Here is a 25268-nt window from a genome sequence, read left to right as displayed (position 1 = left end):
TTTCAGCTTTTAACCTGCGTTTGAAAGAAAGCTGATTCCTGAACACACATGAAAGACATTACATTCACGAAAAGAAATCGAAATGTCTTAAGTGTACTGCATATTTAAGACACTGAGACGCGTCTCAAAAAAAAAAAGAAAAAAAGTGTGGATCAGAAAATGAATCTGTTCTGTTCCCATGGTGGCTTTTGGTTTTGGAACCAAACCACAGCTGTGAAGTACAGTACAGTATACAGATATGTACTTTAATAACAGACAGCTGTGCTTTCCCCCCCACATGGACATCCCATTCCATACAGTTGCTCTGATTGTAACCACTGTCCTTGATAAGATCACAGAGGAAGTCAAAATTGTTCCCTTTATTCCCCTGTACCAAGAAATCTTAAAGAGCCTGCTTTTGCTACCTGACATTGAAATTAAATCAATTTTTTTTGGCCTCCTGTTCAGAGCATTTTTAAGGATTTTCCACTAGGAGACTAACTGGTCTGGGCAATACAATCACAGGCCCCAGAGTCCATGCGGCTGCACCGCTGCGGCATATTCTGTGATGCAAAATGGTTCACCAATCACCATACAGACAAACACATTACAGTGACTACACAGCTATCAAGAGCAATTACCAAGCACAAATGTTATGTCAAAGACACTCAAAGTTACACAGTAATGACATCGGATTCTGACATCAGCCATCTCAGTAACCAGATTTTAGTTTTGTTTTTCTTAACCAACATGATCTTGTGTGTATATCTTATAACATAGATCTTTGTTTTCCTTGTTAAATGTATATTACATGGTACTTGGTTAATTAATTGCAACTGATTGAACCAAATGATAAGACATAACTTGGTTTAAAATTTGGTCTCCCAGTGAAGCTGGTTTGGCATTGACTAGGATACCAAATCTGGCCACTGGGAGACCATTTGGTCTCCCAGTAACTATGTTAAAAAATGCTCTGCTCCTGTTTAATTCTCAGCCTCTGCTCATACAGTAAGTGCATATCCTTTCCAAAATCAGGTAGCTTTTGTAGTGTTTGCTATGTCATGCTGTATTCATCTCATTATCTCTAGCCACTTTATCCTGTTCTACAGGGTCGCAGGCAAGCTGGAGCCTATCCCAGCTGACTACGGGCGAAAGGCAGGGTACACCCTGGACGAGTCGCCAGGTCATCACAGGGCTGACACATAGACACAGACAACCATTCACACTCACATTCACACCTACGGTCAATTTAGAGTCACCAGTTAATCTAACCTGCATGTCTTTGGACTGTGGGGGAAACCGGAGCACCCGGAGGAAACCCACACAGACATGGGGAGAACATGCAAACTCCACACAGAAAGGTCCCTCGCCGGCCACAGGGCTCGAACCCGGACCTTCTTGCTGTGAGGCAACAGTGCTAACCACTACACCACCATGCCACCCCATGCTGTATTTAGCATCCTAAATTTCACAGAAGAAGCCAGGGATAGATAGCTACACCTATAAATAAGCAATATATTTCCAGAGTGAATGCATTACATTATATAACATTATACTTACAATTTATTTCCAAATTGCAAAAATTATAATATCAAGTTATGTAAAACTCTTATGGATTATGCTACTGACCCCTATGGCAGCTCTGAGCTCTCTGTCAGACAAGTCTGACTAGTGCCAACATGTTTATCCCATATGTCAATCACATTTATTACCTTTTTAATGATTGGTAGTTGGTTATGAAGTTCAGCCCCCTTGAAAGATCATCCAGTTATCATATGGAGAAGTCAGGCATCTGGGTGGGACAAGAGAAGAACACATTTCAAGAAAGGCATGATGCCACTGGAGGACGATGTTCTGCCCGTCTTGACACATGAATGCCACTCATACACCTCACATTGCCGTAGGCTTGCTGAAACATTTCCAAGGTCTCTGTCGCTGATTCTCCGAATTTGACACAGAATTTGATGTTCGCTCTGTGGCCCTTAGTAAAAACGCAACGTTATCACATACATGTATAACACATGTTGACAGAGCGATGTCATGCAGCATACTGACTCACAAGAGTTACTGCTCATTCCTGCTTCACACACATGACCTTGCCACACACTGTTCATTCGCAAGAAGAATGGTCTCAGAATGTTTTAATTGTACCTTGAAGAAATACAGATTTAGAAATGGCCCACAGGTGTCATCACCTTTAGTAAACTCTCAGCATAAAGTAGGGTACTGCTATCTGCAAAAACAGCATTTTGCTATACAGTACATACGAGTGGAGTCTATCTTATTTTATGTTGGCATGTCTTACTGGTGTGTTGTTGGTCTGGTGTGGGATAGATTGATACCAAGGGTTGTTCAGATATCATGATACCTACAGTATGACAGCGATCTAAACCTCTTCCTGTGCTGGATGCTAGGAGGGCCTGATCTCCCTTTGATATTGCTGTCCGCATGCATGTTGTCTCTGTTCAGTGGAGCAGAAAATCACTCTCTAGTGGAGAACAATGGAAAGTCAATTACCCCAACTTTCATCGTAACCCCATGATTCAAACAGAGCTTCAGCAATAAACTGCAAATTAGATTAACGACAGAGTGAATGATTTCTTTACACTGTATATTAAGTCTCTGCTACCTTTAGTAAACATTTCGACTGGCCTTTTGGAGATGTTTAGTCTGGTCATTAGTAGATGTTTAGTCTGCCCTTTAGTAGATGTTTTGTTTGCCTGTGAGTAGACATTCAGTCTGGTCTTTAGTAGACGTTTAGTCTGGTCTTTAGTAGATGCTTAGTCTGTCCTTCAGTAGACATTTAGTCTGTACATTAGGAGCTATTTAGTCTGCCCTTTACTTTTGTTTGACTGTGAGTAGACATTTATTCTGGTCTTTAGTAGACATTTAGTCTGATCTTTAGTAGACATTTTGTTTGCCTCTGAGTAGACATTTTGTATGGTCTTTAGTAGATGTTTAGTTTGGCCTTTATTAGACATTTTGTTTGCCTCTGAGTAAACATTTAGTCTGTCGTTTAGTAGACATTTTATTTGCCTCTGAATAGACCTTTAGTCTGGTCTTCAGTAGATATTTAGTCTTTCCTTTTGTAAATGTTGAGTCTGGTCTATAGTAGACATTTTGTATGGTCTTTAGTAGATGTTTAGTTTGGCCTTTAGTAAACATTTTGTTTGCCTCTGAATAGACCTTTAGTCTGGTCTTCAGTAGATATTTAGTCTGTCCTTTCATAAATGTTTAGTCTGGTCTATAGTAGACATTTTGTATGGTCTTTAGTAGATGTTTAGTTTGGCCTTTAGTAGACATTTTGTTTGCCTCTGAGTAGACATTTAGGCTACATCCACACGACAACGGCAACGAGATGTTATTTAAAAATATATCGCGTCCAAATGGGCAACAATCAGTAAAATATCAGGTCCATATGGCAACGCAACGCTTGCTGAAAATGATGCAATACACATGCCACACCTCTAGGGGCGCTGTAAGACGGTCCCTTCGGAGACACCAGAACAATAGAAGAAGTAAGGATGCATATTAGCCACAAAGTCAGGAAAATCTGTTTGTAAAATTACATTATAATGACCAAATACAATGAAAAGTATTTTTCCAGTCTCACCTGTGAAAGGTAATCCCATGTGATCTCGTTTGGATGGCAAACCTGTTGGTACAGTTAAACGCAGCTAATCTTTATTCTCCGCTTTGACCTCTCCAAAATGGCGGCGAGGATGACCTATGATTCTACACGGAAGGCGGTGTCTTTAATGGTCCGGAATAAATTGAATGCTAATTAAATAATGATTAATTTGCTCCTCTACGCCCTTTTTGAGGAATGTATTGTAGGACTTAAACCCACATCTGAAGAGGTGAGATTGCTCTTTTTTTCTCTATTTTTGCTGGCGGGATTGACTCTCTCTCTCTCACTTTGCACCATTACACAATAAATATTCACAGTGAAAATATTTTGTAAGCGCGTTTCATGAACCAAGTTATAGGATTTGTTGACAACTCGCATCGCAATGAGAAGATCATTGGCACTACTGGTGTTAAGAATCAGACCATTTCATAAATGAATATTTTGCTGTAGAGCTGCAGTGTTTGTACAATTGCATGTTTTTGCTTCACTATTACTGTCACTATTCTGCTTCTTGCATTACTACTGTGAACTAACACTGAACATAATAATAATAATAATAATAATAATATCCAAGCTCGTGTTTCACTCTCACTAGTGCTCTGTAAGGCTTTTTCCTGGTGATATCCGTTACACTTCTACCCGGCGTGAAGCACTCACAGTCATGTGGTTGTGACGTCATCGTAAACAAATCCGTTTTACTCATCCAGACGACTTCACAACGGCAACGTTGCCAGATCTTTCCACTCTGGAACCCGTTCTCAAAAAGATTGCGTTTTGGGCACCCAAAACGCCGGTGCCGTGTGGACGCCAGGCCTAAACGATAAGCAATTGTATCGGAGTCACCTGAATCCGTTGCCGTGTGGACAGGCCTTTAGTCTGATCTTTAGTAGATGTTTAGTCTGGTCTTTAGTAGACATTTTGTTTGCCTCTGAGTAGACATTTTGCATGGTCTTTAGTAGATGTTTATTCTGGCCTTTAGTAGACATTTTGTTTGCCTCTGAATAGACATTTAGTCTGGTCTTTAGTAGACGTTTAGTCTGGTCTTCAGTAGATGTTTAGTATGTCCTTTCGTAAATGTTTAGTCTGGTCTATAGTAGACATTTAGTCTGGTCTTTAGTTGACATTTAGGCCAAGTTTACATTAGACCGTATCTGTCTCGTTTTCTTCACGGATGCACTGTCCGTTTACATTAAACCACCTGGAAACGCCGAGAAACGGGAATCCGCCAGGGTCCACGTATTCAATCCAGATCGTGTCAGCTCCGGTGCTGTGTAAACATTGAGATACGCGGATACGCTATGCTGAGCTCTAGCTGGCGTCGTCATTGGACAATGTCACTGTGACATCCACCTTCCTGATTCGCTGGCGTTGGTCATGTGACGCGACTGCTGAAAAATGGCGCGGACTTCCGCCTTGTATCACCTTTCATTAAAGAGTATAAAAGTATGAAAATACTGCAAATACTGATGCAAATACTGCCCATTGTGTAGTTATGATGGTCTTTAGGCTTGCCATCCTTCCACTTGCAAGTGGTAAGTGATATGCGCTGGGATCACACACACAGTGGCTCAGTCCTGAATCATGGCTCGTGCACTTCACTCGCGCGCTCTGTGAGCTGCGCAGGGCCGGAGTGCGCACCCTCCAGAGGGCACTCGCTGTTCAGGGCGGAGTGATTTGGAGCGCAGGATGCCTGCGGAGCCGAGCATATCCATGTATTGGTGTTGCTGTGTGCATGCAAATCGTGTATTGGTGTTGCAGTGTGCACACTAATCGTTTTAAAAACGTTAATCTGATGATCCGCTGATACGGTCTAATGTAAACATGGGCTTAGTCTGGTATTTAGTAGATGTTTAGTCTGGTCTATAGTAGACATTTAGTCTGTTCTTTAGTAGATCTTTACTGTGGTCTTTCCATTTTGAATAATTTCCATCAAGCTTGAAAAGCTGTTAAGACTGCAGTATTAGTGAAGCAGCAGTGTTGTTTTATTGAGTGAGAAACGGCAGGTAACATAGTGATAAGGGTTGTTCAGATATCATTGGTCTGGATGGGTCCATTTGATGTTATATTGCATTTAGTTTGCACAGTGATGTGTTTGCAAATTGGGTGCCTCTAAACCTTCTTGAGCTTTGCTTTTCTGAGGTGGCTAGTTTGATGATTGGTTTCTTCTTTTTCTAGTGAAGTTTGTTTGTGATTCATCTATTATCTATACTGCTTATCTGCCAAGGTGGCAGGGAAAACTGGAACCAATCCCAGCTGACTTTGGGCGAGAGGCAGGGTACACCCTGGGGAAGTCACTAATCTATTGCAGGGCTTGTTTGTGATTCAGTCTAATGAAATTAAACCAGTTGATGGAGGGTTGAATTGATATCATTGAGAACAGATAATTAACATTGGGTAATATCGACATTTTTATAGTTGTTACTCTGCCAATAAAGGTGATTGGTGGGTTCATCTACTACTGCAGATCATTAATTGTTTTTAACAGGGGTGTGAAATTGAGATAGAATAGATCTAAGAGCTTGTGGGAAATGTTGATGCCTCTTCTGCATGTAGAGAAGTGATTATAGACTCATCTCATCTCATCTCATTATCTCTAGTTGCTTTATCCTGTTCTACAGGGTCGCAGGCAAGCTGGAGCCTATCCCAGCTGACTATGGGTGAAAGGCAGGGTACACCCTGGACAAGTCACCAGGTCATCACAGGGCTGACACATAGACACAGACAACCATTCACACTCACATTCACACCTATGGTCAATTTAGAGTCACCAGTTAACCTAAGCTGCATGTCTTTGGACTGTGGGGGAAACCGGAGCACCTGGAGGAAACCCACGCGGACATGGGGAGAACATGCAAACTCCGCACAGAAAGGCCCTCGCCGGCCACGGGGCTCGAACCCAGGACCTTCTTGCTATGAGGCGACAGCGCTAACCACTACACCACCGTGCCAACTGATTATAGACTCTTGCGTGATTTTTAAAATTTGAGATATGGTATTACGTTATGCAGTTTGTGTGTGTTGTTGATGAATATCTTCCTTTTACAAAATAGTTTGGTCAGGATGAATTATATTTCTGGTCAGTATTGATGAGTGATAAAAGCCAGTAACTAGAAAGCAGAGTTGTGCGCTTTTCAGGTTTAAATAGTACTGCTATAAGAGCAGTGTTGATTATGTGGAGGTAGGATAGATTTTTGTTTAACTCCCAGTATGACATTTATAAATTGGGGCAAAATTTGCTGCCATAAGTGTTTCTAAAATTCAGCAGGAAATCCATCATGTCTGGGGCATCATTTATAAATGGTTGTACACACAAAAATCAGTGTGGCACATGTATATGCAACCTCCCATGCAGAAATCAATATTTATAAATAAATATTTTGAGGGAAATTGGGCATATATTTACAGAAGCTTTGACACATGTGTAGAGCCATATGCAACATTTAAGAAACAAATCACTGCTCTCATGGATTATACTTCATTATCCAGCTCAATAATAACTGTACTAGCGCATCTCAAACAATTAGAATATCATGAAAAAGTTCAATATTTTCCATCAGTTATTTAAAAAAGTGAAAATATAATATATTCTAGACTCATTACATGTAAACTAAAATGTTTCAAGCATTTTTCTATTCTAATATTGATAATTATGGCCTACAGCACAAAGAATAAAAAAAAAATCTCAAAATATTAGAATATTTCATTTCGAGTTTGAGTAAAACAGAACAAATACCTTGTATCTCTTGGTCCAGTTCAGTACACACAACCACAATCATGGGGAAGACTTCTGACTTGACAGCTGTCCAGAAGACAATCATCAACACCCTCCAAAAGGAGGGTAAGTCACAGAAGGTCATTGCTGAAAAGGATGGCTGGAAAAGGTGCACAAGCAACAGGGATGACCACAGCCTTGAGAGAATTGCCAAGAAAAGTTGATTCAAGAACTTAGGAGAGCTTCACAAGAAGTGGACTGAGGCTGGTGTCAGTGCATCAAGAGCCACCATGCACAAATGTCTTCAGGAAAAGGGCTACAACTGTTGCATTCCTACTGTAATATCAAGCCACTCCTGAACCAGAGATAGTGTCAGAAGTGTCTTACTTGGGCTAAGGAAAGAAAGAACTGGACTGTTGCTCAGTGGTCCAAAGCCCTCTTTTCAGATGAAAGTAAATTTTGCAATTCGTTTGGAAATCAAGGTCCTAGAGTCTGGAGGAAGAGTGGAGAGGCACAGAATTCAAGGTGTTTGAAGCTCAGTGTGAAGTTTCCACAGTCTGTGATGATTTGGGGTGCCATGTCATCTGCTGGTGTTGGTCCACTGTGTTTTATCAAGTCCAAAGTCAACACAGCCATCTACCAGGAGATTTTAGAATACTTCATGCTTCTATCTGCTGACAAGCTTTATGGAGATGCCGATTTCCTTTTCCAGCAGGACTTAGCACCTGCCCACAGTGCCAAAACTACTACCAAATGGTTTGCTGACCATGATATTACTGTGCTTGATTTGGCCAGTCAACTCGCCTGACCTGAACCCCATAAAGAATCTATGGGGTATTGTCAAGAGGAAGATGAGAAACACCTGACCTAGAAATACAGACGAGCTGAAGGCCTCTATCAAAGCAACCTGGGCTTCAATAACACTTCAGCAGTGCCACAGGCTGATCGCCTCCATGCCACACCACATTGATGTAGTCATTCATGATAAAGGAGCTGTAACCAAGTATTGAGTATAAATGAACACACTTTTCAGAAGTTGGACATTTCTGTATTGTAAATCCTTTTTTGATTGATTGTAGGAAATATTCTAATAATTTGAGATACTAGAGTTCTGATTTTCATGAGCTATAAACCATAATAATCAAAATTAAAGCAAAAAAGGCTTGAAATATTTCACTTTGTGTAATGAATACAGAATCTATGAAAGTTTACATTTTTGAATTCAATTATGAAGAATTGAGCTTCTTTGTGATATTCTACTTGTTTAAATGCACTAGTACATGTAATTTGTGATGCCACGGTGACTTTAGTCAATGTGGTTGCTTGATGAAGCATGTTCAAAACATGATTCCTTTCCATTCTGAGACACAGCAGTGTTGGAAATAGAGTTGAAACTCAGGCTGTTTGAAATGGCTGTCTTCTTGGTAAGTTATCAATTAAGCTATTTGCAAAATTCCTTGTGTGTGTGTCTTACTCATCATATCATAGCAACCTTACGTCCTGCAGGTGACAGTAGTTACCCCCTCAGGCACTGTTCTCTCACATCTTCAGTTGTGGAGCAGACCATTGGCCTGCTTAAATGGTGAAGGTATTGTCTGGATGCACCAAGTGGGTGACTGCTATACCAACCTGAAAAAGTCTGCCACATTATGAAGGCATGTGCTGTGTTGCACAACATGGTACAGCAGAAAGGGCTCCCCTTTTTAGATCTTTAGTCTGTCCTTTAGTAGACATTTAATCTGTCCCTTTATGAGATCTTTAGTATGTCTTGTAGATGTTTTGTCTTTTATTAAATCTTTAGTCTGTCCTTTAGAAAACATTTAATCTGTTATTTAGTAGACATTTAATCTGTCCTTTATTAGCTGTTTAGTCTGTCCTTTGGTAGACATTTAACCTGTTCTTTAGTAGAGTTTTAGTTTGTTCTTTAATAGGCATTTAATCTGTCCTTTATTAGATCTTGAGTCTGTCTTTTCATAGACATTTAATCTGTCCTTTATTAGATGTTTAGTTTGTCCTTTAATAGATGTTTAGTCTGTCCTTTATTAGATTTTTAGTCTGTCATTTAGTAGACATTTAATCTGTCCTGTATGAGATGTTTAGTCTGTCCTTTAGTAGACGTTTAATCTGTCCTTTAGTAGAGCTTTAGTCTGTCTTTTAGTAGACATTTAGCCTACATCCACACGACAACGGCAACGAGATTTTATTTAAAAAAATATCGCGTCCACATGGGTAACGGATCAGCAAAATATCAGGTACATATGGCAACGCAAGGCTTGCTGAAAACGATGCAATACCATGCCACACCTCTACGTGCGCTGTAAGACGGTCCCATCGGAGACACTAGAACAATAGAAGAAGTAGGACGCATGCGCATAAACCCCTTCTTCTACCCGGCGTGAAGCACTCACAGGAACACACAACAACAAGAAAAAGATGGCTGCGACTACGCGAGGAAATCGTGCCTTCTGTGTGTACAAATTAGTTTTATTAGTGTGCATAGTTTTATGTAACTTAATTTTCTTATTGTGTGTGAACATTTTGAAAAGCATTTTTATATAATTTATATGACTTTTTATATTGTGTGTGAACATTCTTAAAAGCAGTCTTATCCAATAAAAAAAGAAATTCAAGAAATAGTTCAGTTACTTGTTTATTTAAAAGAAAAGCTGTATACAAAAGTGAATGCAATGCAGTGGTTCATACAAAACAGCGAGAGTGCTGCTTGTTCTAGTCATGTGGTTGTGACGTCATCGTAAACAAATCCGTTCTACTCATCCAGACGACTTCGCAATGGCGCCGTTGCCAGATTTTTCCACTCTGGAACCCGTTCTCAAAAAATATCATTTTGGGGCACTCAAAACGCTGGTGCCGTGTGGACGCCAGGCCGAAACGATAAAAATTTTTATCAGATTCACCTGAATCCATTGCCGTGTGGACAGGGCCTTAATCTGTCCCTTTTAGATCATTACTCTGTCCTTTAGTACAGTGTTTGTCAACCACTGGGCCATGGCCCATTAGTGGGCCACGAATTTTTTTCAAGTTTGAAGCCAAATACTAAACAGTTCAGGATGTTGTTGTGTCCCAAATCCGGTAGCTGGTTTGCTGAACACTTTTCAAGTGGAATAAATACATTTGTGGGTACATTAAGATGAACAAGCCTTTATTTTGTCACATTCCTCCTCTGCATTTAACCCACGGGCGCACGCGCGGGCACTCGCACACAGAGAGAGAGAGAGAGAGAGAGAGAGAGAGCTATAAATAAATACGTTTGTGGGTAAATTCTATGGATCTGTGATGCCTGCTGGAAGAGAAGAGCAGTGAGGATTGGGACTTGAGCAGCTGTCGTTTGTTTACACCCGATACCAAAACTTGTAGCATCATACCAACCATCGCAAAGATGCATACAAAAAGCCCAGAAACTCCTATTTACCTGGACAAAAATGATGCAGGATTTATCTTGTAGTGTCCTGATCCCCAGATCTTTAACCCAGCCACATATAAAAAGCTGTACTCCTCCATGCTTTTTCAGGTTTTCATCTGTTTGTCCGTGTAGAACGATGTCTGCAGCACCAGATAGTTTGAGATGTCGGGGAACTCAACAGATGGATAATTTTCCAACTTATAACAAATGAATAACTTTATTTAAACATGATAAGTTGATCAGCAGAGCTGGTGGGGTCGTGTATGTACATATACAAATAATTACAAATACAAAAGACTAAAAATATACACAATCTTTTAAAAAAACATTAAATTCTGTTGATTATCTGTTAATTATCTTCATCTCATCTCATCTCTTTATCTCTAGCCGCTTTATCCTGCTCTACAGGGTCGCAGGCAAGCTGGAGCCTATCCCAGCTGACTACGGGCGAAAGGTGGGGTACACCCTGGACAAGTCTAATTATCTTCATATTAAGTTAATTAATACTATGCATAACTATTGTCTTTGTATTTAGTTACGGCTACAATATGATCAAATTTTATTCTATTAATGTCAAATTTAGCTAGTAAACTTTTCTTTCGTAGGAAAAATCCTTCTTTGTTAGCGTGTAAGGATCTATCCCCATTGAGTGGTTGCTATAGCCACTTCTTTTGAGTGTACGTCTTGGTTTTAATAACTTGCTTGTTTGCTGAACACAAATATGGCAATAAGTTCTTGTGTTAATGGACCAGACTCCACTTTTGGATCATTAATCCCTTTCGGCTGAGAATGCCCTGCATGCATGGTTTGGCGTCTGGCACATCCATACCGTTTTAAATACAATACCTACCATCTAAAAAATTTTTATTGCATTTATTTAATTCGGGTGGCACGGTGGTGTAGTGGTTAGCGCTGTCGCCTCACAGCAAGAAGGTCCGGGTTCGAGCCCCGTGGCCGGCGAGGGCCTTTCTATGCAGAGTTTGCATGTTCTCCCCGTGTCCGCGTGGGTTTCCTCCGGGTGCTCCGGTTTCCCCCACAGTCCAAAGACATGCAGGTTAGGTTAACTGGTGACTCTAAATTGACCGTAGATGTGAGTGTGAATGGTTGTCTGTGTCTATGTGTCAGCCCTGTGATGACCTGGTGACTTGTCCAGGGTGTACCCCGCCTTTTGCCCGTAGTCAGCTGGGATAGGCTCCAGCTTGCCTGCGACCCTGTAGAACAGGATAAAGTGGCTACAGATAATGAGATGAGATGAGATTTATTTAATTCCCATCTGTAACAGGGAGTGATGTTGCATACCATTAATACACTTTACAATAGATTATTAAATTCTAATAGAATAGATGAGTCAAAATAATTGGGGATCTTTTTTAATGGGCCCCGACTCAGTACAAGTATGAATAGGTGGGCCTCAAGGCAGAAAAGGTTGAGAACCCCTGCCTTAGTAGACATTGTTTGTCCTTTACTAGCTGTTTAGTATGTCTTTTAAACATTAAAGCTAGCCTTTATTAAATGACTAGTCTATCATATCATACACTTTTAGTCTGTCCTTTAGTAGATGTTTAGTCTGGCTTTTAGAAGATGTTTGCAATTTTAGAAATAAACGGCATCCCATCCCAGTTGTATTCCCTCCTCACGCTCGGTGTTCTGGGGATAGACTCTGGATCCACTGCAAGCAAGACAAAGCACTTTTTGACAGGGTGGTTTGAGTGGTGTATTTCCATAAAATCTTCTTCAGGTTTTTTTTTTTTTACATTTTACAGTGTAGTCAATGAGGGAGAAATATCATTCAGAATAATTTATGTACATCACAATTGCTAATTTAATTTGTAAAGCAATAAAACAAACACAGGCACACTCTGCTTCGACACCTAGACGCTATTTCCATCCATTCAAGCTCGCTGGACTTGAATGGATGAAATGAATCACAGATGATAATGCCTAAATTAAACATTGTGCATGAAGGCAGAATGATTTAGGATGGATAATGATCTGAGGAGCTGAGACACTAGTTGGTACAGGGACAAATCTGGCTGTGACTTGTTGTACTGCTGAGATACAGCCATGATTATCCTGATGACGCTTACTGTGATCTTTACAAACAACACTGATTCAGATAAAGGCCGTGCTTGAGGGTTTACAGTAAATGGCTTTAATTTTGTTCACCTTGTTTTTATCACCTCATCACGAATGTCTCATCCTCTGTTTTCTCTTAATTTTTTAAGTATCTTATGAACAAATATTATCCCTTCTGAAAGTACTGGAACAGCAAGGCCAATTCTTTTGTTTCTGCTGTACACTGAAGACATTTGGGTTTGAGATCAAAAGATAAATATAAGACAATAGATCAGAATTTCAGCTTTCGTTTCCCGATCTTTACATCTAGATGTGTTAAACAACTTGGAACATGGCACCTTTGGTGGCAATTTTTATGTGAGCAAAAGTATTGGTACAGATTGTCTTAAGTAAATTAAAATAAACAACATAATTTTTGGGGGCGGCACGGTGGTGTAGTGGTTAGCGTTGTCACCTCACAGCAAGAAGGTCCGGGTTCGAGCCCCGTGGCCGGCGAGGGCCTTTCTGTGTGGAGTTTGCATGTTCTCCCCGTGTCCGCGTGGGTTTCCTCCGGGTGCTCCGGTTTCCCCCACAGTCCAAAGACATGCAGGTTAGGTTAACTGGTGACTCTAAATTGACCGTAGGTGTGAATGTGAGTGTGAATGGTTGTCTGTGTCTATGTGTCAGCCCTGTGATGACCTGGCGACTTGTCCAGGGTGTACCCTGCCTTTCGCCCGTAGTCAGCTGGGATAGGCTCCAGCTTGCCTGCGACCCTGTAGAACAGGATAAAGCGGCTACAGATAATGAGATGAGATGAGAACACAATTTTTGGTTGCATATGGCTTGCTTGCAATAACTGCATCCAGCCGGAGACCCATTAACATCACCAAACTGTTGCATTCTGTTTGTGTAATGCTTTTAGAGGCTGGTATCACAACTTCTTTCAGTTGTGTTTTGTTTTGCGTGGTTTCTCCCTTCAGTGGTGACATGATGCTCAGTTGAGTTAAGTTTTGGTGATTAGAAGAAGAAGTCTTTATTTGTCACATGCACACTCAGGCACAGTGAAATTCGTCCTTTGCATTTAACCCATCTGAAGCAGTAAACACACACATGCACACACACAAGTGAGCAATGGGCACACACACATACTCAGAGCAGTGGGCAGCTATGCTACAGCGCCCGGGGAGCAGTTGGGGGTTAGGTGCCTTGCTCAAGGGCACTTCAGCCCAAGGCCACCCCATGTTAACCTAGCCTCGTGTCTTTGAACTACGGGGGAAACTGGAGCACCTGGAGGAAACCCACGCAGACACGGCGAGAACGTGCAAACTCCAGACAGAAAGGCCCTCATCAGCCGCCAGGCTTGAACCCAGAACCTTCTTGCTGTGAGGTGACAGTGCTAACCACTACACCACCGTGTTGCCCAATCTAAAAGACTTGTCCAGTCTAAAACCTTCCACTTTTTTCCCCATGATGAAGTCCTTTGTTGTGTTGGTGGTGTGTTTTGGGCCATTCTTTTGCTGCATGATGAAGTTCCTTCCTTCAGTTAGATTTTTGCAGGTGCCTTGCTCAAGGAGGTAACATTTCCATTTCTGGTTGAGAGTACGCTGTGTGCATTTTGGCTGCCACTTCTCACCAGAGCTTTTTATTTATTTTTTCCTTCCCTTTCTTTTTCTGTTTGTGTTTGTGTAGTTTGATGTTTGTTTTTTGTTTGAGTGTTTTGTCCACCGGTTGTGGTGTAGCTCTGGACCCAGTTTTGGGCATCAGTTTCCTTCCGACCTTGGTCTGCCATGGGTGATGCCTGTGCTCTTTGCTATGGACTGCAGTGAGCTCGTTGCTCTTTTAACATCAGGGTTGTCCAGCGCTCTGTGCGGCAGTGCTTCTGTGCTTGGTGTGGTATTCCGGGCGATGTTGCCCGGTGGTGTCACGGTGGCTGTGCAGGTGGTTTGGGACATACCAATGCTCTGTGTGATGGTGCTTCTGTGCTCGCTTTGTGGGACCATGGTGCGGTGTTCCGAGCAATGTTGCCCGGTGGCGTTGCAGTGGCTGTGCAGGCAGTGTGGGATTTATCTTCGTGCGCCTTTTGGTGGGACTGTGGTAGCTATGCTATTGGAATTACATCCTGACCCTCTTTTGGTGGACCTTTTTTTCCCCTTTCCTTCCTTCCCTAATTGTAAAGCAACCTTGGGTGTGAGAAAGGTGCTATATAAATTGAACTTATTATTTTTATTAGATTTGTTCCAATATTTTTGGATGGGACCACACACACACACACACACACACACACACACACACACACACACACACACACACACGGCTTGCCTCTGCTACTTTTGCTTTGCGGTTGTGAAATGTATTTCAGGCACAAAGCCTCTTGTGTTCAACTCTTCACCTTTACAGCACAAAGACAGATAAGAGCCAAAGGAAAGAGAGAAATGGAAAGAGGGATTGAGAGAGTGAGACGACACAAAAAGGTTAAAGCAGCTAAAGCAGGACTGCCACATATCACAGTACGGTGAAAGTATTTCACAACAGCAAGCTTCTTCTGGAAGGTTTCTTCCAAACACAGACAGAAAGACATTGATGATGAGATGCTGTTCCGTGTCTTCCAGAAATATTGGCACCCTTTATTAAAGCAAAAAAAAAAATAAAAACACAATACTTTTCAAAAGACTATAATTATTGTCCCAAATTTATTAACAGTCCATAGGAATATTTTACATAAATGCAAACAGTTTCTTTTCTGATTTGATCTCAGTCCTCAGGAACTCAGTTGTTGCCTTTTACCGCGTCCTGCTTCCCTAGGGTATGAGTTTGGGCACATGTAAAATCACTTACCATAGGAAACAAAAATCTCCACAAAGCAGGCAACATACAACCAACCAACCAACCAACCAACCAACCAACAAACAAACAAACAAACAAAACCCCACACAATATGGCTTCCACTTTCATTATTCAGCAGCTTAAAAAATAGCACTTGATCCAGCAAATTGTATCATTTTGCATTTCATTGTAGTCATGAAATCATAATGTGTGCATAGGATATAATTTTTATCACACTATCAATTCACTATTTTGAGTGAAATTAAAATAATTTCAATTTCAACAAAAATAGTTTGCTGAATATCTATCTCAAGCTATCAGAAGAAATGAGATGGTCAGAGATGATGTCATTCTGACTCAATTCTTTTCATTTGCTCTTGTCACAGATCGACTCTGATGATGTCATTACTCGGGATGAGCAAATTTTCATCCTGATTCGCGCACAGGCAAGGTGTGAGAGAAGCATTCGAGCCCGGCTGAGCAAGACACGAGGTATGTTGTGGAAGAAATTTAGTAAATCAGTATACAGAAGGTGAGATCTATGCCAGATAAAATTGAAATTTTATGGCTGGAGAGATGAGAATACACACATGGTATTCTTCCGTGCATCGCATGCAGTTGTGCGTAGTTTGAAGATGAACACAACCTGTGAATTTGTTCACAACATGTGTCGACTGATCTGCTCTACACAAACTCAGTGTCAGGTTTTTAATACATGAGCTGTTTGAGTTTGCTGAACATTAGCCACCCGGAGTCTGATAATGAATCGACTTGTCATTTCGTTTTCATTTTATTGATACTGTTGTACACTACCGTTCAAAAGTTTGGGGTCACCCAGACAATTTTGTGTTTTCCATGAAAAGTCACACTTTTATTTCCCACCATAAGTTGTAAAATGAATAGAAAATATAGTCAAGACATTTTTCTGGCCATTTTGAGCATTTAATCGACCCCACAAATGTGATGCTCCAGAAACTCAATCTGCTCAAAGGAAGGTCAGTTTTATAGCTTCTCTAAAGAGCTCAACTGTTTTCAGCTGTGCTAACATGATTGTACAAGGGTTTTCTAATCATCCATTAGCCTTCTGAGGCAATGAGCAAACACATTGTACCATTAGAACACTGGAGTGAGAGTTGCTGGAAATGGGCCTCTATACACCTATGGAGATATTGCACCAAAAACCAGACATTTGCAGCTAGAATAGTCATTTACCACATTAGCAATGTATAGAGTGGATTTCTGATTAGGTTAGGTGGGGTTTACATTAGACCGTATCGGCGGATCATCAGATTAACGTTTTTAAAATGATTAGTGTGCACACAGCAACACCAATACACGATTCGCGTGCACACAGCAACACCAATACACGGATACGCTCCGCAGGCATCCTGCGCTCCAAATCACTCCGCCCTGAACAGCGAGTGCCCTCTGGAGGGTGCGCACTCCGGCCCTGCGCAGCTCACAGAGCGCGCGAGTGAAGTGCACAAGCAGTGATTCGGGACTGAGCCGCTGTGTGTGTGATCCCAGCGCATATCACTTACCACTTGCAAGTGGAAGGATGGCAAGCCTAAAGACAATCATAACTACACAATGGGCAGTATTTGCAGCAGTATTTGCAGTATTTTCATACTTTTATACTCTTTAGTGAAAGGTGATACAAGGCGGAAGTCCGCGCCGTTTTTCAGCAGTCGCGTCACATGACCAATGCCAGCGAATCAGGAAGGTGGATGTCACAGTGACGTTGTCCAATGACGACGCCAGCTAGAGCTCAGCACAGCGTATCCGCGTATTCTCAATGTTTACACAGCACCGGACCAGACACGATCTAGATTGAATACGTGGACCCTGGCAGATTCCCGTTTCCCGGCGTTTCCAGGCGTTTTAATGTAAACGGACAGTGCATCCGCGAAGAAAACGAGACAGATACGGTCTAATGTAAACTTGGCCTTAAAGTGATCTTCATTGAAAAGAACAGTGCTTTTCTTTCAAAAATAAGGAAATTTCAAAGTGACCCCAAACTTTTGAACGGTAGTGTACATAAAATATCACATTTTATATTATAATCACTTCACTATGTGAATCAAGAGAATACATGCACAGCTCAGGGGTGATTGAACGCCTCTGAACATCCTTTCCATTTCTCAGAGACGATGCTAACACTGAGTCAAGACTTCCTTACTACTCACAATATAATACTAATTGAGGACAAGTTTGCAGACCCTGCTTGCAAACCCCTGGAAATTGGTGGAATGATGATAGTAACTCAAGTGAGGGATTTCAGGGAGGAATTTTAACTAATGGCGATACTCAATGGTGTTACATTAACGCTGGTGCTCTCTATCTTCAGTTTGAATGTTAACGTTAGCTTGCTACTTATTTTTAACAACTATATTTGATGTGCCCTTGAAGTGGGCAAAGGCTGGTTTATGTTCTAGTTACTGTAGTAGTTAATAGGTTTGGTTTGGCAAGTGTGTGTTTTGTGCATAGTGTCACTGGGTAACGCTAACTTCCAGTGACTTTTTTCGGAGTGTTTGATAAGCATCATGGGAGTTGTAAAATGTCAAACCCGCCATTTTGACCGGGAGAGGATTCTCACCGGTGACAGCTAGAGCAAAATTCATGAGGTAAGTTCAAAACATCTTGAAATCTTTATGCATATTTACATGCAAAAATTATATCTTTTGCTGCTGTTATTTTTAATAATCGTTTAGTTTATTTAATAGAACTGAGCAGAACTGCTAGACTGTATTTTGCTCTATATTATTTTATGCTAGACATTTAGACAAATTTGCTAACATTAATATCAAAATGGCACAGGCAGCTCATTTACATGGCACAAATACAGCAATGAGATTTTAAAAAATTATTTTATTATAATTTTTTTTTAAGTATTGTTGCTCAGCTTGCAAGACGGAAATTTAACTTGTCAGGTATTTTATGTACAAACTTGAGTGCCGGGGCGGCACGGTGGTGTAGTGGTTAGCGCTGTCGCCTCACAGCAAGAAGGTCCGGGTTCGAGCCCCATGGCCGGCGAGGGCCTTTCTGTGTGGAGTTTGCATGTTCTCCCCGTGTCCGCGTGGGTTTCCTCCGGGTGCTCCGGTTTCCCCCACAGTCCAAAGACATGCAGGTTAGGTTAACTGGTGACTCTAAATTGACCGTAGGTGTGAATGTGAGTGTGAATGGTTGTCTGTGTCTATGTGTCAGCCCTGTGATGACCTGGTGACTTGTCCAGGGTGTACCCCGCCTTTCGCCCGTAGTCAGCTGGGATAGGCTCCAGCTTGCCTGCGACCCTGTAGAAGGATAAAGCAGCTAGAGATAATGAGATGAGATGAGCTTACTCTCAACCGACCTCCCTGTTAAAAATAAAGGTTAAATCAAATAAACAACAATGGGCGATTTGCAATGACATCATCTCAGTAGGAAACCTCCCGAACGGGGCCCCACGTCAATCCCACCTCACGTTAACCTGTGTGATGTTAACGGACTGCAATTGAAAAGAAGCTGAGGGAAAATGAAGAGGAGTTATCCATCTGGTAGTGAGAAGAGGAAGAAAAAAGAGAATGAAGAAAAAAGAAAGAAAGACAGTGGTAAGTGGAGCAAATAATGATATTAGTATAACATTAACAGTAAATGACTGCTGTTATTGAACAAATGGTGTTACTTTGTGTGAGACCGACCTGTGCTAACATTAGCTTCAGAACGTGACCACTGCATAAAACTAACGCTAACTTGCGCGAATGTTAGCTAACTATTTTCAAGTTATTTATTTTATTTTATTTATATTTTTATTTTATATTTATATGATGCCAAATTATTTACAATGTACTGTAACAACCTTGTTATTTAGTTATTTATTTTGTTTTTTATTGTTCGTTACCATTGTATTTTCACATTTGGAATTTAAAAAACTTTGGTTTCATACATTTTTTGTTGGTGTCAGATTATTTATAACAGATTGGTGATGAACACTGGTCAGAAGGGCCCCCTGGAAATTTTTGGTTGGGCCCACAACAGACTCTAGAATCGCCTCTGCATATAACCATAGCAAGCAATGGCTTAATCCAGTTTTTTCTCATGACGGCAGTCCTTTGAATAGAAATAATTTTAAGAAAATAACATTCACCGGCCACTTTACTAGGAACTTGTTGTTGATTCTAAGATTCCTGTTCTTGGCTGCAGGAGTGGAACCCAATGTGGTCTTCTGCTGTTGCATGCTGAGATGCTTTTCTGCTCAGCATGGTTGTAAAGAGTGATTATATGAGTTATTGTATCCTTCCTGGCAGCTAAAACCAATTTGGCCATTTTCCTCTGACCTCTCTTACCATTTGTTTCCACCCACAGAACTATCTCTCACTCAGTGTTTTTTGTTTTTCACACCATTCTGTGTAAACTCCAGAGACTGTTGTGTGTGAAAACCCCAGGAGATCAGCAGTTTCTGAAATACTCAAACCAGTCCCTCTGGCAGGCAGCACGGTGGTGTAGTGGTTAGCGCTGTCGCCTCACAGCAAGAAGGTCCGGGTTCAAGCCCCGTGGCCGGTGAGAGCCTTTCTGTGTGGAGTTTGCATGTTCTCCCCGTGTCCGCGTGGGTTTCCTCCGGGTGCTCCGGTTTCCCCCACAGTCCAAAGACATGCAGGTTAGGTTAACTGGTGACTCTAAATTGACCGTAGGTGTGAATGTGAGTGTGAATGGTTGTCTGTGTCTATGTGTCAGCCCTGTGATGACCTGGCGACTTGTCCAGGGTGTATCCCGCCTTTCGCCCATAGTCAGCTGGGATAGGCTCCAGCTTGCCTGCGACCCTGTAGAACAGGATAAAGCGGCTAGAGATAATGAGATGAGATGAGATAACCAGGCGCGCAGCTTGTGAACAGGCAAGGCAGGCAACTTCTTGGGGCCCCCTGGCCCAGGGGCCCCCTGAGAGTCAGGGCCCCCCCGAGAGTCAGGGCCCGAGGGCTGTTTTATGTACCGAAATGTCTCAAAAATATATATATTTGAAAAAAATTTATGTTTGAAAAAACAATGACAGAGAGAATTGAAAAAGACAGCTTGCTCTCAACCGACCTCCCTGTTAAAAATAAAAGCTCTTGATTTGTATCTGCATGCTTTTATGCATTGTGCTGCTGTCAAGGGATCGGCTGATTAGATACAATGCCTGCATAAAACACCAGGTGTATGGTTGTACCTAATAAAGTGGCCAGTGAATGTAGTTCAGATCAGTCAGAATGTTGGTGTATGACTAATGTGTAGCTGCCGCTTCATGTTACTTAACATTAAATGTATAGATTTTATGTTGGGGAAACAGGAAATGAGCTGTGATATCAGCTAATGATTTGTGCACAAATATTGTAAAAAAAAAAAGTGGACACTGCATCATCTGTCTAAATGTTACCATTTATTCTGCAGCTAATGGATCAATCTGAAGATCATCCTCAGCCAGTGATTCCTGGGTCCTTGGATGATCCGATCTACATCAGTACGAAGATTTGAAATAAGTGAAATGTAGAAGATGTGGTTATATGTCATGTGTTGTGTTGTGTAATGAAATTGGAAAATGAACTATTTTGTCCTATGTCGGACATTTCCCTTATTACTGCTGAAATTCTGTTGTATGAATTTGTATTGTTGTATTCTACAGTTTGATTTCCGTGAATCTTATTGTTGGGCGGCACTGTGTGGAGTTTGCATGCTCTCCCCGTGTCTGCGTGGGTTTCCTCCAGGTGCTCTGGTTTCCCTCACAGTCCAAAGACATGCAGGTTAGGTTAATTGGTTCTCCATCAGGAGAACACTGAACAACAATGGTGTGCATGGCATGGTTGCAAGGAGAAAGCCACTGCTCTCCAAAAAGAACATTGCTGCTTGTTTGCAGTTTGCTAAAGATCACGTGGACAAGCCAGAAGGCGATTGGAAAAATGTTTTGTTGGACGGATGAGACCAATATAGAACTTTTTGGTTTAAATGAGAAGCGTTATGTTTGGAGAAAGGAAAACACTGCATTCCAGCATAAGAACCTTATCCCATCTGTGAAACATGGTGGTGGTAGTATCATGGTTTGGGCCTGTTTTGCTGCATCTGGGCCAGGACGGCTTGCCATCATTGATGGAACAATGAATTCTGAATTATACCAGCGAATTCTAAAGGAAAATATCAGGACATCTGTCCATGAACTGAATCTCAAGAGAAGGTGGGTCATGCAGCAAGACACCGGCCCTAAGCACACAAGTCGTTCTACCAAAGAATGGTTAAAGAAGAATAAAGCTAATGTTTTGGAATGGCCAAGTCAAAGTCCTGACCTTAATCCAATCGAAATGTTCTGGAAGGACCTGAAGCGAGCAGTTTTAGAGCAGTATGGCTCTAAATGGACCATAGGTGTGAATGGTTGTTTGTCTCACCTGGCGACTTGTCCAGGGTGTACCCCGCCTTTCACCCATAGTCAGCTGGGGTAGGCTCCAGCTTGCCTGCGACCCTGTAGAACAAGATAAGCGGCTATACATAATGGATAGATGGAATCTTATTGTTAATACTTCATGATAATAAATGTCATTCATCTCATCTCATTATCTCTAGCCGCTTTATCCTGTTCTACAGGGTCGCAGGCAAGCTGGAGCCTATCCCAGCTGACTACGGGCGAAAGGCGGGGTACACCCTGGACAAGTCGCCAGGTCATCACAGGACTGACACATAGACACAGACAACCATTCACACTCACATTCACACCTACGGTCAATTTAGAGTCACCAGTTAACCTAACCTGCATGTCTTTGGACTGTGGGGGAAACCGGAGCACCCGGAGGAAACCCACGCGGACACGGGGAGAACATGCAAATTCCGCACAGAAAGGCCCTCGTCGGCCACGCGGCTCGAACCCGGACCTTCTTGCTGTGAGGCGACAGCGCTAACCACTACACCACCGTGCCACCCATGATAATAAATGTGTTGAAGTTATAAATGGTGTACTATTGTCATTAACTCATTCTGTGTCAAATAACACTTTTTTGTGTTGGGTTTTAGGCTTTTTTTTTAACACAATGTGTGTAGCCAAGGACAAGACATAATGTGTTAATATTACACGTCTACACATCTTTGTGTTAACCTTCCTTGTTAAAATCATTTACACAGTGATTATATCAGAATTAACCCAATAAGCGTTGTCCCCAAACTCACCCATTGATAGGTAAGAATTTAATACAGTTTGTATCAGTTTTAACACATCCTTTATACGAGTGTACTGGTTGTAGAGACAGTTACACAAGCTAACAACCCCTCAATGAGCATCCTTCCACATCCTACGCACTAAAGTCCCCTCCTACTCAGCACCCTTCACCAAAGTCCACTTACATACACAAAAAGGGTTAATTATACAGTACCACTGATTACTTTAAGAAATACACACTGTAAACCCGAATAAGTTGAGTTTACTTAAAAAAATTGAGGAAAGTGGTTGCCTTAAAAAAAATAAGTAATTATTAATGATTGAATTGAGTACCTTAAACTTACCAGAAGATTGTAAGTTTAAGGTACTCAATTCAATCATTAATAATTACTTATTTTTTTTAAGGCAACCACTTTCCTCAATTTTTTTAAGTAAACTCAACTTATTCGGGTTTACAGTGCAGACAATTAATTGCTGATCTGCATTTAACTCTCAGGTAGATAAATGCATACAACAAAAGCACAGACCCTTCAAAATTTCACATTTTATTTCGACTCATCTCCTGGTGTTCTTTTCAGAGCTGAGTCTTAAAGAAAGCACTTTCTTGCTTTCATTCATTAGTGAAATTCAGTTAGGCATCATAAACACACTGATGTAGCACCTGTCTTTTTGCAAAGGTCCTCTGATCTAATTCCCTGCACACAACAGCATCCATAAATCCAGGAAATTAAACGATAAAGAGTCCCAGGTTTGGATGCTTATCTCTGATCAGATTTATTTCTGTATTGATCTTGTACAATATGAATGTGCATTCAGTTCCCATTGTGGTATTCCCTACTGAGAGATGCTGATGTAATCGCTCCTGCATTGTTACCGAGCATTGTGTGTTTTCATTACTTGTACCACAGTGCTGTTGAATTCTGGATTCTGATTGGTGTTGATTCATTTTCTATAACAGCATCTCTGACAGTAGCGCAGCTGCAAATCACAGGTTTATATTGATTTTAATTTAATACTTCTCTCATAACAACTCATTCAGACGGATTTGGCTGGCAGACGCTCTACATAAACGGATTTTTAAAAAACGTGTAAACTTTGACATGGTGAAGTTTTCTCTGAGTAGATCTTTACTTAGCATTTATGGAAGGAGTCTCCAGTGTCAGTGCTTTGTAAAATTCACAGGTGAAGCTATAACTACAGTGGTGCTTGAAAGTTTTTGAACCCTTTAGAATTTTCTATATTCCTGCATAAATATGACCTAAAACATCATCAGATTTTCACACAAGCCCTAAAAGTAGATAAAGAGAACCCAGTTAAATGAATGAGACAAAAATATTATACTTGGTCATTTATTTATTGAGGAAAATGATCCAATATTACATATCTGTGAGTGGCAAAAGTATGTGAACCTTTGCTTTCAGTATCTGGTGTGACCCCCTTGTGCAGCAATAACTGCAACTAAATATTTCCGGTAACTGTTGATCAGTCCTGCACACCGGCTTGGAGGAATTTTATCCCGTTCCTCCGTACAGAACAGCTTCAACTCTGGGATGTTGATGGGTTTCCTCACATGAACTGCTCGCTTCAGGTCCTTCCACAACATTTCGATTGGATTAAGGTGACACACTACTTAAGGACCTTGCACACTGTGAAAGATTTGCTCAGTGTCTCTAGTACCTGACATACCAAGCCTGTTATTCTACTTGTCTAGTTCTTCTGGTTTTCTGAGCTTTTTGCTACGTCCCTGTATCTAGTGTTTTGGATCAACTCTGAAATCACAGTTTGCAGATCGCCTTTCCCTTGCCTATTTTGTGATATGATTTCTGATTACTGTCTGCCTGGTTATTGTTTATTAAAAGAACTGAAACAGCATTTGCATCTGTGTCTGCTGATAAAGTGGGACAATGACACTTTAAAACGATAACATATTGGAATGAGTGCATTAATACATTCACCGGCCACTTTACTAGGAACATGTTCTTGATTCTAAGATTCCTGTTCTTGGCTGCAGGGGTGAAACCCAATGTGGTCTTCTGCTGTTGCATGCTGAGATGCTTTTCTGCTCAGCATGGTTGTAAAGAGTGATTATATGAGTTACTGTATCCTTATTGGCAGCTCAAACCATTCTGTCCATTTTCCTCTGACCTCTCTTATCAACAAGGCGTTTGTTTCCACCCACAGCACTGTTGCTCACTCAACGTTTTTTTGGTTTTTGCACCATTCTGTGTAAACTCTAGAGTCTGTTGTGTGTGAAAACCCCAGGAGATCAGCAGTTTCTGAAATACTCAAACTGGTCCGTCTGGCACACAGTGAAAGTCACACTTTGAGATCACAATTTTTCCCACTCTGATGTTTGAAGTGAACATTACCTGAAGCTCTTGATTTGTATCTGCATGATTTTATACATTGTGCTGCTGTCATTGTGTTCCTAATAAAGTGGCCAGTGACTGTAATTTAATCCTGTGCTTTACAGCTGCAGTACCGTCAGAACTGCAGTTAT

General features: G+C 41.3%; 1 protein-coding gene across 1 annotated transcript in view; it reads left to right on the top strand.

Moving 5' to 3' along the window:
• The window catches only part of pth3r (parathyroid hormone 3 receptor), a 102959-nt gene that overhangs the window by 35476 nt on the left and 42215 nt on the right, over window positions 1-25268 (top strand). Inside the window, exon 4 of the mRNA XM_060939512.1 lies at window positions 16008-16113. Within this exon, the coding sequence (XP_060795495.1) occupies window positions 16008-16113 (106 nt within the window). The remainder of the gene's footprint in view (window positions 1-16007; window positions 16114-25268) is intronic.

The sequence above is a fragment of the Neoarius graeffei genome, chromosome 14 (genome assembly GCF_027579695.1).
Source record: "Neoarius graeffei isolate fNeoGra1 chromosome 14, fNeoGra1.pri, whole genome shotgun sequence".
Lineage (NCBI taxonomy): Eukaryota > Metazoa > Chordata > Actinopteri > Siluriformes > Ariidae > Neoarius > Neoarius graeffei.
This window is presented reverse-complemented; position numbering and strand designations above follow the sequence as displayed.